Below are 16,559 nucleotides of genomic sequence, written 5' to 3'. Positions count from 1 at the left end.
AAACCAGATTCTGTTTGATGCGAGAGGACGGCGATAAAGTTCCCGCTCACTCTGCTGTGTTTGTGCTGCAAACCTCAAAGCCGTTCTACAGAGTTGTGCGTTGTATCCAGGGGTCGGATGGCCTGTCGTAGACTCACAGAGCGGTTCCTTCTTATTTAAAAGGATCTTCTCGCTTTACCTTCTGACTTGCACTCATCAGAAAAGTGCAGGAGGTTATTTCGCCTGTCCCAGGACTCCGGCTGCTGTCCCCAAAGCTCCCCTGAGTTTGTAGGAATCGCTGACTGAAGAGTCTGCTCTCACCGAGTGACCGAGTTTAAGGTGATGTTCGGTGAGCTGTTATTGTCTGTAATCTCAAGTGTAAAGAGCAGAGCGTGTCCTCGCTGACAGGCCATTCGACGCGTCGGACATCGCAGCCGTGATTAAATCTCGTACGGCCGTTACTATCGGCTCCGTCTGGAGAAGAAGCTCAGCGGCATTTTTAACCAGCTGAAGTTTAAGTTGATGTCAAATGATGAGAGGATAAATTCTGTACATTAAGTCTCTTAATCTTGATCTTAATCTCTTTAAAAGCTTGTGCCAAGGTGAGATGACCCTGCTCCGCACTGAGCATGTGCAGAGCAGGTTTGTGCACAGTGGCTTGATTTTATTCGTGTGAAAGCCAGATCGGTTCATCCTCGATAACCTGTAATAATCCTTTTTGCAGTCATGTGCTGGCTGAAATAATCTCTTAAAGGCCTCGTTGCATTAAACCTCTTTCCTGTAGGAATCTCAGTGACTTTATTCTCCACTTTCTGGCCCAAGCGAACCCTCGTGACAGGCTCCAGTGGTTATTATTACTTTGCTGAAGCTCACCTCCCGTGGCCTCGCTCATCAATACCACACTTGTTATAAGCGTGACAGCGAGAGTTTGTGGCGAGGCTCTGCACCTCACATCCCCGCTTCAGATCCTATTTCAAGCTCATAAACAAGTCAAAATAAATGACCACCATGAAAGGAACACGATCTCGCTCATATGCAATTACATTCCTGCAGGCTCTTAGGCTCAGTGATATGTGGACACAATTAGCGCACTTATTCTCCTCGGTGTGCCGGGACACAACGAACCTGCTGCAGAAAACGAAGGAAGATAAAAAAACCTTGTTTTCAATCATTTAAGGTCTGTTTAGGAGCATGTGACACGTCCGGCGTCACAGCACAGTCCAGCCACACAGTTCTGCAGTGCACACAGACTGTAAATAAAAGACGCAACTGCCTCAATGTCACCAGTTGGCTGCCACCGTCTTAGCTTTCTGAAAACCAGGAGTGAGCATATTTGGAAATGGGGCTGGAGTGCTAAGTTAGTACTAATGCTAGCTAAGCTAGGGCTAGCTAAGCTAGGGCTAGCTAGCTAGGGTTAGCACGGTGCAGAGAGCTGCAGTGAGACCTGCTGTGATGGTTTGGAGACGATGGAAGATATTCAGATGTTTACTGGGAGTGAGCATATTTGGAGATGGGCTGGAGTGCTAAGTTAGCACTAAGGCTAGCTAAGTTAAGGCTAGCTAAGCTAGGGTTAGCTAAGCTAGGGCTAGCTAGAGTTAGCACGGTGCAGAGAGCTGCAGTGATGGTTTGGAGACGATGGAAGATATTCAGATGTTTACTGGGAGTGAGCATATTTGGAGATGGGCTGGAGTGCTAAGTTAGCGCTAGGGCTATCTAAGTTAGGGCTAGCTAAGCTAGGGTTAGCTAAGCTAGGGCTAGCTAGGGTTAGCACGGCGCAGAGAGCTGCAGTGAGACCTGCTGTGATGGTTTGGAGACGATGGAAGATATTCAGATGTTTACTGGGAGTGACCAGCATGGACAGGGTTAGAGATCAGTCCATCAGGGTGTCTCTGGGTGGATATACTGGACAGAGGACGATGAAGAAGGAGCTGCCAGGCAGGAGGAAAAGAGGAAGACCTCAGAGGAGATTCGTGGGCTGGTGTGCCTGAGGAGGACAGTAGGGATGGAGGGACGAGCGATGGCTCTGCTGTGGTGACCCAAAAGAAGACGACCATCCTGTGTGGAGCCATCCGTTGGACCTGATTGGAGCGTTTTGGTTACCTGCAGTGACACTTCAATCGAAGCAGCCACATCTCCTCATATGGATGAGTTTTAAAAACACACAAATATTCCTTTACTTCTGTTCTGTTGGGATAAAGGCAGGAAAACCAGGTGGTGCAGATCCTTCCGGATGTAGTCAGCTGTCACTGCACCAGATCTTGGCTCTGTCCTGCCTTATCCACTAATACATTAAACATAGAAGTGACGGATTAAGAAGCAGGGATGGAAACCACTATCTTAGCTTAGTTTAAGATATTCGGATGATAAAAGTCTTTTGGACAGAGCTCGGCTGGCCGGTTGCTCCTGTCTGCAGTGTTTGTGCTCATTAGCATAAAAATAACTGGAGCTAAGCTGATCTCCGTGCGCCTCCAGCTCCATACTTAATACACAGACAGGAGATCAGTCTTCTAAGCTCGCTCTCGGCAGGAAAGCGAATAAACGCACTCCTCAGAACGTCAAATTATTCCTCAAAAACACACACGGAAAGCAAATAATTATTCTTAGCAGGCTAATTGAAAATACACCCACAGGCAGGTGCTCGGAGACACTGAATTAATGGTCTCCTGTTGATAATATAGACACAGTTTCAGTGCAGCGCGGGCGCTTTTCCCCTTAGAGCGGATTAGTCGTGTAACACGAGCTTCCCAAATCGGTCCTGCTCTATAGGAAGGCTCGCTGACGCTATCCAGGCCACTCGTATGTACAGTGAAGGCGTAAGAGGAGCTTCTTCTCAGAGCTGTGTTTGGAGCTCCACGGTCTCAGCAGGCTAGTCTGTGGCCTAGTTTCCCTAGCTACCCGGTCTCGAGGGACGAGGCGAGTCACTGTGAGAAGAGAAAAGTGGGAGGCGGGGCGGAGAAGACGAGAGGAAGACACAATCTGTGGCAAACACTGAATCCCATTTGTAATGTTTGTGAAACCAGCTGGAAATGCTTATCCTGTGGGAGGGGAGGGGGGGATTACAGCCCGGCTTTTGTCAGAGGGAAAACTGGACCGCTGAGTCGCAAACGCGAATCAAACACACACTTTCTTTAAAGGGTTTGTGTGTTTGCAGCAGGAGGAGGAGGAGGTGATAAAAGAGGAAGCAGGCCGGGCACGGCCATGTTTACTTTCAGCTTCTGTTTCCCTACAAGTCCCAGTCCCATAACGCTTCGTTTCCCAGAGACTCCTGCGCCGCGCCGAGGCCCAGGCTGCAAGACACTGTTATTCGGCGCCGTAAAACATGTCTTCAGAGGGCTGTCCACACTCATGTTTATTGGCCTATCAAACACAGGCTGATATCTCAGTAAAAAGAGCGCCTTTTTTCCAGACTCGGTTTACGAGGCTGCCTGCTTTTTGTCTGGGAGAGGTTGATGAGCAGCGGGCGGCGGCTGGTGTCAGTGCGTTTGAGGCGGGCGCCATCACGCCGTGCTGATATCGCCAGGACCTCGGGGTCGTTTTCGTGCGTTTGATGATCGACTGTATTTTTGGTGAAGGCACGCATGTGAACACCTCCTTTCTTCTGAGCAGCTTGGCTCTCGATGACGTCATAAGTGGAGATGATGAGAGATGGCGTGTGTGTGGACATCATGTGTGGCCTGCACGGCGCTGGCTTTGGTTTTGTTGTTTGGGAAACGGTTCGATCTTACGTGAGCGAGCAGGCGGAGTGACGGAGGGATGTGGAGTTGGAGCACAAGGATGATTTACGAGGAATACGAGCGCAATCAGCTACAGTACAGCAGCAGTTAACTTCAGTTTAAACAGTTAATCCAGCGATGTAGACTGTTGCTGTAACCGGCAGTTGGAAGATAAACTCCCATCAGTTTGGTTTCCAGACGCAGCGGTTAGCAGCTATCAGCAGGAAGCTGCAGACAAAGCCAACAGACATCACCTGTCAGATTAAAGCGCAGGTGTGCTGGTCGTCTGTGGCTGCAGCGCTGATGTGCACATCCCTGAGAATCTCTACTGTGATTGGCCTGTTCAGTAACGTTTGGTTCCTCCTCAATTCGCTACAAAACGCTACAATGATACATAGAGAGAAACCCAACAATCATATGACCCCCTATGAGCAGCACTTTGGCGACAGTGGGAAGGAAAAACTCCCTTTTAACAGGAAGAAACCTCCAGCAGAACCAGGCTCAGGGAGGGGCGGGGCCATCTGCTGTGATTGGTTGGGGTGAGAGAAGGAAGACAGGATAAAGACATGCTGTGTATTACCTGCTCGTATTTCTCTGCTGTTTTTGAATTTATCAGGAAGAGAATAACAATCGTCAATATGAGGAAGAATAGTTGTAAAATAAAACACATATATATGATATAAAACACGAGCTCGTGACAGTACTGCACCTGCACAAGCATAAAGCTGAGCAGTGATGTCGGCCTCTTACGGGAGCTCTGCAGAGATTCCCAGCAGCTGAAATCAGACGTGCTCCTCACAGGTTACCTTCAGCGCCTGCAGACCGCTGTTGATGTGCTGAATCTCTTCAGGCCTCAAATGAAAGCTCGGTGATCTTGCGTGGAAACTCGCTGCGTGCTGTCCCTGCTTTTAGTTTCACTTGTCTCCGCCCGTCAGTGCTGCACAGGATATGAAGTCTTTGCGCGTCTGTAACTTGTGTTGTGGCTCTGTCAGCCGTCTAACGTTGCTCTGGGTTTCTCACACGAGCGCCGATGTTCAGACTCAGACCAGCTAAAATTCAAAACCGGGAATCCGCCGCGCAGAGCCCGCCTTTGAAGCGGCGTTGGCAGAGTGATTTATTCGAGCGCACGACCTTGTCTGCTTTTTCACTTCGCTGGAATCTAATCGGGAATAACTTGAGAATTGTTCTTGTGTATTGTGCAATTGTATTGAGGCTTCAAAGGTGCACAGGACTTCCTGCGGCTGCAGCTCGGGCACGCGAGGCGTGACCGGGCCCCTGCAAAGCGGCTCGCTGACAGTTTCGAAGCATCACTGCGTGGCTGCTAAAGGCCACAGCTTCTGTGGAGGGGTTTCCAGAGACCCCCGTCCTACAGTTTGCGTCGCTGCTGTCAGTTGCTAACCTCTCGGCTGAACCCAGAGACTAAGTGACCCTATTAGACTCGAGTATATTTAGACCAGCTCCATGTGGAAAGACTTGAATTTTTCCAGCTCCATTTTTTTCTTTGATGGTCTGAAAGTGCCGCCCGTCTGTTTTATAAGTTCCTTTAAATATAGTTTAGGCGGGGTTCGGCGCATTTAGTGGCTGGGCCCACATTCAGGGCCCCACCAAGAGCTCGGCTCCTTCGCCTTCTCCTCCTGGAAACGGCGAGGCTGGGTGCTGGCTCTTCTCCGACGCTGTAAGTTTTGTTTTTGTGTTTTTTATACGTTCTCCGTGATCTGCGATTGTCGATGAATTATTTTAACGTCCTGGTAATTAGAGGAGCGCTCTGCAGAGGCGAGGCGGGGGGAAATAAAGCGAGCTGTAAGCTCGGCATGAATATTCATAACCGGTTCAGATGAACACGATGAAATAATCAGAGGTCCAATTTGTTCAGTCGTAAGAACTCGTGTTTCTGTCGTTGCTTCAGAGCATGAATAAAACTTTTGTTTTCGAGCAGCTCTTCCTCTGTGGGATTAGCAGATGTGCGAGTGCTTTTCTTCCTATCTGGGACGTGCTTCCCTCCCAGGCCTCGTTTTTGTTTACGCTCTTTATGAATCTTTTTTTCTGACTGGTTTGAAGGACGAACACGTCAGCGCTGTGGCGCCTGAACAGAAGCTTCTATTCTTACATATATATCTTATGTATTTCTCCTGTTCTGTAGCAGCTGTAGCAGCTCATTGTTTCCTAATCTCGTGGTTTTAGCGTCAAACTCCTTCCTGTTTCCAGACGCAGGCCTGGTTATTCTCAGCTCACTGTCAGAAACCTCGAGATCACACAGATGTTTTAACGTGACCACCTCACACAAATCTCAGCCTCGGTTTTGGCCTTGCAGCAACGCCTGGTCCCGACATGCCTGCTGTGCAGCAATCGCAGCGTTTTTAGCTCGCTGTCTGTGGTGATGAAACATGTATGCGAGTTAATTTGGAGATTTGCGTTTATTTAATAGGCAGACAGATTATTTCCTAACTGACATTTGAGTGAGTCAATCGAACAGTTGATTCGGGGCATTTGTGCTCTCACGACTGGGCGGACTCGAGCTCTGAGTCATCTCAGCTCGCCTTATTTTAGTTGCACGAGTGTCTGGAAAATGCAGCTACCATGTAAACTGCAAACAGAAATGATACAAATGTAATTAGCAGCCAATCAGACGATGTTTAGTGCTAGATTTATCCTGAGAGGTGGCAGCGGCGGGGTCGAGCGTGTGCAGTTTATTTCAGGGACGTTCGGTTAAAGCGTGATATTTTGGGCTCGAGCAGACCTGGGACGTCGTCGGTTGTGTTTTTCACTGCGGTTGCCGTCACAGACCCATCTGCTTCTGGGGTTTGGATCCTTTCACTGAGTCCTCCCGCCTGGCTCACGTCTTACACTTAAGCTCAGCACGGATTTTCATCCGAGTCGAATTAAGTGGTCCAGATGCATGATGGGAGGATGATAGTCTGGTATGCCATTAGGGTCGGAGGAGTTTATAGAGCACTCGTTTACACACACGCTTGGTAAAGTTGCACTGCTGCGTGCTGTTAGATCCAAGTCTCCCACACTCGATCATCCAGGCTGATCCTCGTCACATGGTTCTGTCTGACAGCATGACATCAGCATGACATCAGCATGACATCAGCATGCCAGCGCTGCAGTTTTAAACTCTAGAAACAGAGAAAAGTCCAAACTCTATCATGAGCTGTTCTTCTACGACTTACCTGACCGGATGTCAGCCCATCTTTAACCTCCACACTACAGCCTGACAAGCCCGTCGGCGTGACATCGACTCGCACTGATGGAGGACAGGGCAGCTTCCTTACTTAACCCACTCACTTAACCCAGCTTCACTTTATTGTTATTCATATTCATATTTAAAAGTGCAATACTGTGATTTTCTGCTGCTCATTCCTGTGCAATATCCCATCTGCCCTCCCGTCATATTTCTTTTCAAGATTTTCTTATTTAATCACTAGTGTACATATATTTATATTTATGGATACATATATATTTAGTCATCTTTTCTCTTTTACCATGTCTCTCTAATATTTAGCTCCTTACTATTTTTATATTTTATTTTATTATATTATATTTTATTATATTTTTTATTTTATTTTATTTTATTTTATTATATTTTATTATATTTTTATTTTATTTTATTTTATTTTATTTTATTTTATTTTTAATTTAATTTAATTTAATTTAATTTAATTTAATTTAATTTAATTTAATTTAATTAATTTAATTTAATTTAATTTTCTCCTACTGTATCATGCTGCTGAGTGACTGCTGCTCGTCAAACACATTTCATTGCAATGTTAACCCTGTGCTAACTTGCATATGACAAATAAAACTGAAAACACTCAACAGTGGGAATGCGTCCACAGCAGACCGTGTCCAGCTGTGTCCTACAGATAAACATCCCCAAATTATGCAAAGTTCATGGGAAAAATGTCTTTTGTAGCGCAGAGGACAGTCTTTATCATGGCTGTCAACATGGACCAAAACCTGTCATGGATGAATCTGAGCCACGGGAATGAAGCGATCTTCTTTGCATCGCGTCACTCTGTAGGTAATCATACAGACGACGATGCCGTAGTTATTTAGACGTTTTTACTTTCAGCGTCTCGTCGTCTTCATCGTGCTGCTCAGCTGTTACTGAGCACAGTGACTCTGATGAATCTAACAGTGGTAGATATTTGAATCGCACCAGCTTAAGCACAGTGATGTGGTGTTATAAATGATGTTTTTAAATAAACTGCTTAAAAATAATCGTCATTAAGCAAAATTAAGCTGTGAGAAGAGCCGGGGGCAGAACCTCCGTCCTCCCTCAGGTCTGATGTGAGCTGCCAAGAGCACATGTTTGTGTTTCTGCTTCCTTATTTATGATTACATGAAGCTTTGAAGGTGGACGAGGCCTCGTGTTACCCGAGGACGCCTCAACCAGCAGCTGATTTAGTTTTAAAAACTCTTTCTTTGATATTAAGCAGCAGTAAAACGAGCTCTTTACGCTGCAGACGTCACAGAGACACTTGGATGTTGCTGACTGTGGCTGGAGCCATTTTTGGGACTCAGCACAACCCCGGGAGCACATTTTCACAGCAGTAAATGCCAGAGCTAATCACTGTGGTGACACCCCACCGTGCACGTTTGTCGCGTGACAGTTGCAGCTTCTGCATGCCAGCAGCCGTGTTTGCACGAGAGTGAACGTACCGCAGCAGCGAGGCCTTTTAACGCTCCGCCTTTGTTGCGGAAGTTCCTTTGTTGCGGAAGTTCCTTTGTTCGGGCTGTTGTCCTTCCTGCGTCAACGTCGAGGCTTTTGACTCAACCTCATTCATCTCGCCGCTGCTCTTGAGACTCTTGGCAGGTACGGAGGGTTGGAGGGATGGCGTAAGATCAGTCCCAAAAGATGGCGTCAGCTGAAATAAAGAGCAGCAATGGCTCACCGGGGAAACGCACACCGCCTGTTTGATGCTATACGTGAGGCTGCGTCTAGGCCACTTTACTGAAATGCCCTGGCTGGGTGACAGTGCTGCTTTACTTACCAGATGTATGGAGCTTATAAGTACAGCAGCAGCACCACAAGTGAAGTTTGGATCGTCTCTGGCAACAGCAGAGGGAAAAACCTTCATCCTAGATTTGAAACCACGATAAACGTCATCATAGTTACGATCGTTACCTTGACTTCAGCAGCTTTAGTCGCCTCAAACCTGCAAGAACTAAAGTCCAGAGACGACGACCACGAGGATGAGCGGGGGTTCCTCCCACAGCCAAAATACTTTCATTGTCTAAACGTAACGAGAACTACAAACTGAAATTCCAAAAAAAGTTACAAACTTTAAATAAAACCGATACTTTTTTCCCACTACGACACAGAAAACATGTCAACATCTAAACGCACGTTTGAACTGAGACATTTTAATGTTTCATGGAAAAAAAGAGCACATTTTTAATTTGATGTCTCAAAAACGTCGTGATGGGGCAACGACTGGAAACTGAAACTGAACTAAAAAGAAACAAATCAAGTTAACTGGTAACATGTCACATGATCGGGTACAAAAAGAGCATCTTTGAGAATCAGACGGTGCGTCTACAAGCTGTGGAAGAGTTTCAGTTTTGAAGAATGAAGACTATCTGATCAGTTACAGGACATAATATCATCAAAACATGTTGTCATTGGGTCCAAAATGAGCTCAGTTTAAACATTTGTTGTGTTTAGATCTGAAAGTTATTGCATTAAAGTCACTTTAAGGTGAACTTTTATGTAAAAATAAGCCTTTTTCTGTGAAGCAAACATTTGTAATGAAGGTTTATGTCTGATTTGCTGTCCACTGTTTTTCATATTCGACCTTTAACTGCACGGAACAGGAAGCACTTTGTACGTGTTGCTTGGTGAACAGTTGTTTCACATAAATTGCTAATAAACACATTCAGAGATGATTTTAATATTTATTCTCACTTCCTGTCATTTTGGCGGTGGCGTTGTTTTAACATTTTTTCTTGGGCTGCGCCAAAAATTCCTTTATGCAGGAAAAAACGTTGTTTTATTGACTATCTTCGATTGTGCCCACGGCAGCTCGAGCGTGCAGCCTGTTACGTAACAGCTTATCCACTCGAGTAATTTCACATCCAGGTCTCCTCTGAGCGCCTTTATAACAGCAAATGAGAGATCCCACCTGCTCTTAACGTCTCTGATGAAAATTTCTTGGCCTCCGGATCCGTTACCTTGGTTATCTATGTTTCATTAGATTAGAGATGATGGCAGCATCACTTAGCTCCTCTTGACAGATAAATGGACTCTATCTCAATCTTATCAGGCCTCTCAGGGCTGCAGCGTGGCTTCGTCTGGCAGGGTAAAGGCCGCCAGGTCGGTGTGCGGGGAAGAGAGGGATGATGTCACCGTCCATCCTGTGGCTGGATGGCGGTTTTATGACCGTCAGCTACTGTGATGCATCAGCGCTTTAGGCGAACGATTGCGAGTTTGTTTCCAGCAGAGCAGCTGGACAGACAGAAACCATCACGAGTAAAGTTATTGATGATGTGTTTGCCTTTACCAAGCGTCCCTCTATCGCCCCTCAGCCGGGCTGTTGTTGTTGCATTGAAACCCAACCTTGTGCAACTTGAAAGAACCTCAATGTGTGCATCTATGTGGATCTATGTGCGGATCTATGTGTGCATCTATGTGCATCTATGTGTGCATCTATGTGCGCATCTATGTGCGCATCTATGTGCGCATCTATGTGCGCATCTATGTGTGCATCTATGTGTGCATCTATGTGCATCTATGTGCATCTATGTGCATCTATGTGGATCTATGTGTGCATCTATGTGCATCTATGTGGATCTATGTGTGCATCTATGTGTGCATCTATGTGTGCATCTATGTGCATCTATGTGTGCATCTATGTGTGGATCTATGTGTACATCTATGTGCGCATCTATGTGCGGATCTATGTGGTGCTTCGTTTCTGTCACATGTGCTGCGTTTGTGAATTTCAGGTGGAAGTGTTGAACAAGTCTTCTGGATTTAAGAGATTAAACCACGCTGCAGTTTTAACTTTGCCTTCTTTGTCTTTGCAGGTGTATCTCATCAATGTCACCTACTCAGACAACACCTCCCACATCATCTACAGAAGATACAGCAAATTCTTTGACCTACAGGTAATCCCCGTCAGCCCCGCTCTGCTGCCCTGTGTGGGCCGTGCTTGGATCGAAGTCCCCGCCGCTGCCGCCGCCCGCTGATGTATTCTTCAGCAGGTCGAGCGTGTGAACTTGCAGCATTGTTTTGTATAGATTAATGTGTAAACCTGGCACCCGTTTGCTGCTGCTGCCGTGTCTCTGGCCGTGTTCGCCACACCTCGCCGCCTCAATGAATCGATGTGTGAGTTAGTAATTGGCGGGGGAGCGGGGGAGACGTGGCTTGTTCGCCTCAGCCTGCACCTCTCTCTCCTCCCGCTCTTCTTCTTCCTTTCTCGTCTCGTCGCTGGCTTGGCCTCAAAACGTCAGGGAGCTGACAGGCCTTTTTTATGGTACAAGCAAGAAAGCCACATGGAAGTCAAATTTAATGTACCAGGCTTTGCAGTGGCTTGTCGTTAGATGCTACGCGCTGCTCTGATTGGTGGCTTCTTTAAATAGAGCCTCGTACGGGGGAGGCTTTTTTCTGCTTTGCTGTCTTGGCTCAGACGCTTTACTCCCTTGTTTGAAATGTTGTTGCGGTGTCTCTTTGGGACTATTTATTTTGGAATGAGGCAGGAGTGGGAATGAAAACCTTTCCTGTATCTTTCACATGGACGCTTCCATACTGAGAGAATGTTTATGTGCACTCCTTCAGCCCCCTCGCACCTTTGCCCTACTGCAAGCTGATACCATATGTAGAGTGCACCAGGGGTCTACCAATAACTAGGGAGCACATCTCAATAGCTCCAGTGTGCTCGTCCAGCAGGGAACGATGTTTCAATCAGCAGAGGAAAAGTCCTTTCTGAAAGGTCCCATTGATGACCAGTGAAAAATGGACCCTCACCCCTACTGCAGCTGATTAGTCCCAAACTGGAATAAAGAGAGAGGTAAAGTAATAAACACAGAACAGTATGAATGCTTCATACACTCAGAAAGAACAAAGTTCCTTATTGTAGTGGTTGGACAGCGGCCCTCTGAGGCACTACTTTGTGTAGGTGGACTTATTCACACCTTTGTGGTTTGTACTCGAACCTGTGGTGACAGTTTTTTTGGTTTGGTGGCAAAACTAGTTACAGTCTGTGATTAAACCTGCAACTCTAACAGTGAAAATAATATTTATCCAATGTCTTTGTGTATTTTGCCAAACACAGAGATCACAGATTGTGCAAGATGTGGTGCAAATATGCACCTTTTTAACCCTTTAAAACCTACCATAGAGCCAAGTCCGCCAGAGCTTATATTATATTTTTACATGCTGTGGAGCCATTTTTGGGAGCATTTCAAGTTGCTATACATCAATACAACCATTACAGCTCAATTTTTAATAATATGTCTGCATTAAGTGCATAGTAACTACATAAATTGCAAAAAAGTGCAATAAACTACCAAAATATTGAAAATCGTTTTTGTTTTTTTAACATATATTTCTAGTTAGAGAAATTTAAGAGGTTTATCCCTCAAAACTGTAAATACAAAAAAGTTGCACAAAATAGTTTCCCACCACAGGAAATTTATTTTGAGTGTCTTCATAGTTTTATTTTTGAAATACACCAATTTTTATACACTGCAGGAAAAACAAAAATTAATATTATGATGGAAATTTGCAAAAAAAGCAGCATATGCATCAAAATAAACTATTTCCAGCAGTGCAATATGAGTCCTAAGCATCCCAGAAACGACACAGAAAGTCATAAAGTCAAAGATAACTTTTAAAAACACCAGTATAGGCTCATGAGGCCTTGATGGTAAAAAACTACATTTCCGCAAAAATGACGTCACTTCCGGTTTCGGGCAGGTCATGGCGGACATGCGATAGTTCACGCTGATGAACTAGGAAGTGTTACGAACAGCTGATCAGATCGGCAAAGCGTGTTTCTGGAATATTATGTTTTTGCTGCTGCAAGTGCTTTTTATGCAGTTTTTGCAAAGCTATATGTGGAAGGAAACTGTGACCGAGGACAAGCTGATGGCATAAGATGTAAGTACAACTCCTCCGGTTTCATATGCAAAAAAAATTATTGCGCTAGCTTACGTGGTTGCAGAGCTACCAGGATTTAAAAATAGTTACGCAAAACACAGCGTGTTGCTCCGACCGGTTTTAATGGGTTAAAAATGTGTTCCTTTCTGGTCCTTAAATGTCCACAAATGCCATAAGTAGCCTCAGACGGCACATTTGTTGTACCTGTGGGGACGTGAGTGGACTGTGGATTTATCACAGCTAATTGCTGAAATATCAGAAACAGATTGCATTAATTTCTAGCTTGGTGTCATTCAGCAGTAGACCAGGCAGACTGATGGCAGACTGATGGTAGACTGATGGTAGACTGATGGTAGACTGATGGCAGACTGGTGGTAGACTGGTGGCAGACTGGTGGCAGACTGGTGGCAGACTGATGGCAGACTGATGGCAGACTGATGGCAGACTGATGGCAGACTGATGGCAGACTGATGGCAGACTGATGGTAGACTGGTGACAGACTGGTGGCAGACTGGTGGTAGACTGGTGGCAGACTGATGGTAGACTGATGGTAGACTGATGGCAGACTGATGGCAGACTGATGGCAGACTGGTGGTAGACTGATGGTAGACTGATGGCAGACTGATGGCAGACTGATGGCAGACTGATGGCAGACTGATGGCAGACTGGTGGTAGACTGGTGGCAGACTGGTGGCAGACTGGTGGCAGACTGGCTCCTTCTTATGGCAGCATTTATATCAGGTCTTAGTGACAGTGAGAGAAGTTTTTCCTATTTTATAAAACAGTTATTAATAATAATTTTGTACTGATGTGGTGTTTGGTGATTCGCACCTCTAATATCCACCTCGCCTTCTACAACAGCGAGGTCCTCAAATTGCCTGGGAGGAAACTAATGAGCCTTAATGGTTCCTGGATAGCTTTGTACAAAATGACTCCGTCAGCAGCAGCACGATTGATTTTGTTAGGTATGTGAGATGTCACGGGGCCAAAGGTCGTCTAACTTGTTCCTTCATTGAGTCAAATATAGTCGTGTCAACAGAGTTTGCTGCTTCTCAGTCAGCTCTGTTGTGAAGACTCTTCTGGTAAATATTTCAAACATGTACCAAATGCTGTCTTTAAATCACACTGCAGTGCATCAGCTCCAGCACGGCTCCCCCTGCCCGGTTTCCTGATGTGTCCATTTCCACGGTGACATTCATGAATAAAACCACCGCTGGCAGCTGTGACAGGCCAGCTTTCTAATCCTCATCTCTGTCGGTGTTTGCACTCAGAGTGAAGTTCTCCCTGCCGGACTTTGATCTCTCTCGATGGCTTTGATGGAGCCTTTTTGATCTCATTGTTTCCAGTGAGACCTGGAGCTTCTCCTGTCCAAACATTTATCTGCTGCGGGGTCCCCGCTGCTTTTAAGCCGCCTTGCTGTAACCCAAAGGGAGAAAAACACAGACTGGAGCTCTGAAAACTGCCGGAGAGCAGTTTAACCAAATCCTTGGCAAACACCGCTGGGATTCCAAGACCGTTTCCTAGTAATAACCAGACCGGGCTGTGTTCCTGGAAACACTGGCCCCGCTTCCAGGCTGCCATCCAAATGAGAGGGACCACAGATGTTGCTTTGACTGACTTTGTATAGGTTGAGTCACGGAAACAGGCTCTTTATGTTGTGCTGAATGCACGGGCAGTGAAGCTCACCTGCTTTCATATTAGACACATGAAGAGTGGCCAAAATCTGAATCTGAAGTTCACAAATCCTTCAGTTTCAAAGCGCTTCTGTCTGCACAGCACAGAGAGTGTGTTAAGCTAAAAGTAATAGGAGCCATATTCCTGCTATTTTGTGTCCCTCTGTGAAAAAGGAAGTCATTTACGGATAATAGAATGAATATATTAGTGCAAAGTGTTGCCAGAATTGCCCTGGAGGGAACCATTTTTTCTGCACTTTCACTCTGTTAGGAGTGTGTTGGATCCCGCACTCTTTAGAAAAAAGCTCGTACCTCCGTCTGCCACCGTCATCCATCCAGTATCACTTTATTGGTGGTGTTTTTTCTTCTGGCTGGAGCTTGGCGTCGGCAGTTTCACTCGATGGCGTTTATGTTTAAATAATGAAAAGAGTCAAAGATAAACTGCTGCTGATGGAAGTCACAGACGTCACTATTGATTTGACATAGCATTTTAATGTAGCTGCCCTCACTATCTGGAACCAGTTTGCCAAACTGATTAACCCTTTAAGACCTACCATAGAACCAAGTCGGCCAGAGCTTATATTATATTTTTACATGCTGTGGAGCCATTTTTGGTAGCATTTCAAGTTGATATACATCAATACAACCATTACAGCCTAAATTTTAATAATATGTCTGCATTAAGTGCATAGTAATTACATAAATTGCAAAAAAGTGCAATAAACTACAAAAAAATTGAAAATCGTTTTTGTTTTTTTAACATATATTTCTAGTTAGAGAAATTTAAGAGGCTTATCCCTCAAAACTGTAAATACAAAAAAGTTGCACAAAATAGTTTCCCACCACAGGAAATTTATTTTGTGTCTTCATAGTTTTATTTTTGAAATACACCAATTTTTATAAACTGCAGGAAAAACGAAAATAAATATTATTATGATGCAAATTTGCAAAAAAGCAGCATATGCATCAAAATAAACTATTTCCAGCAGTGCAATATGAGTCCTAAGCATCCCAGAAACCACACAGAAAGTCATAAAGTCAAACATAACTTTTAAAAACACCAGTATAGGCTCATGAGACCCTGATGGTAAAAAACTACATTTCCGCAAAATGACGTCACTTCCGGTTTCGGGCAGGTCATGGCGGACATGCGATAGTTCACACTGATGGACGTAGGAAGTGTTACAAACAGCTGATCGGATCGGCAAAGCGTGTTTCTGGAATATTATGTTTTTGTTGCTGCAAGTGCTTTTTATGCAGTTTTTGCAAAGTTATATGTGGAAGGAAACTGTGACCGAGGACAAGCTGATGGCATAAGATGTAAGTACAACTCCTCCGGTTTCATATGCAAAAAAAATTATTGCGCTAGCTTACGTGGTTGCAGAGCTACCGGGATTTAAAAATAGTTACGCAAAACAGAGCGTGCTGCTCTGACCGGTTTTAAAGGGTTAATGCTGTGATTGGTGTCCAACCAGTAAATGAGCAGGGCTGATGTGGGCTGTCAAACCAGCATCCTCCCAGTGGTGTCTGGGCCGACTCTCAGAGATGGAGAAGCTCCGTCATCTTGTAGCAGCAGCTTGCATCTCCTTCAGGATGATTGCTCGATGTCCCGGTGAAGCTTGTTGCTGTTGCAGACGCCTCAGAGCTTCTTTAGCCACGAAGCTTTGACCAGCTCACGTTCATCAAGACGACTAAAACCCCAAATCGTCATAAATAGTTGGGCAGTTAAACTTTGTGTTTCACAGCTCGCTGGGCTCTGCTTGGAGTCATTGACAGGGTTTCCACTCGTCCCGGTCGAGCGCCGTGATGCCACATGAGTTCACGTTGAAGCCTCCAGCACACATACCTGAAGCATAAGCACAGACATGTGCACCAGTCCTCCTCATTGACTGGCTCTTGCTGGCTGCACGGATGTGGTTTTGACTCAGACCTGACTCGTGAGCAGCTCTGGCAGAAGTGCCTGAGTTAATCATCAGGAAACCGGGACAGGGAGCAGCCCGGGTCAGCCAGCGGTCCCGGGAGGAAAGGTGGAATGATGATGATGAGGCGATGAAGCAGTGGAGAGCTGGAACATGAAAGCTTTAACGG

The 16,559-nt window shown here is 45.5% G+C and overlaps 1 protein-coding gene across 4 annotated transcripts in view; it reads left to right on the top strand.

The window, feature by feature from the left end:
- sh3pxd2aa (SH3 and PX domains 2Aa) overlaps positions 1-16,559 on the top strand; it is a 102,213-nt gene that overhangs the window by 1,943 nt on the left and 83,711 nt on the right. For all 4 annotated transcript variants that reach the window (XM_087842215.1, XM_087842214.1, XM_087842213.1 and 1 more), the window contains exon 2: positions 10,725-10,805. In XM_087842215.1, coding sequence (XP_087698341.1) covers positions 10,725-10,805 — 81 coding nt within the window. The remainder of the gene's footprint in view (positions 1-10,724; positions 10,806-16,559) is intronic.

Source organism: Neolamprologus brichardi, chromosome 6, assembly GCF_056152115.1.
Source record: "Neolamprologus brichardi isolate AB-2024 chromosome 6, ASM5615211v1, whole genome shotgun sequence".
In the NCBI taxonomy this organism is placed as follows: domain Eukaryota; kingdom Metazoa; phylum Chordata; class Actinopteri; order Cichliformes; family Cichlidae; genus Neolamprologus; species Neolamprologus brichardi.
This window is presented reverse-complemented; position numbering and strand designations above follow the sequence as displayed.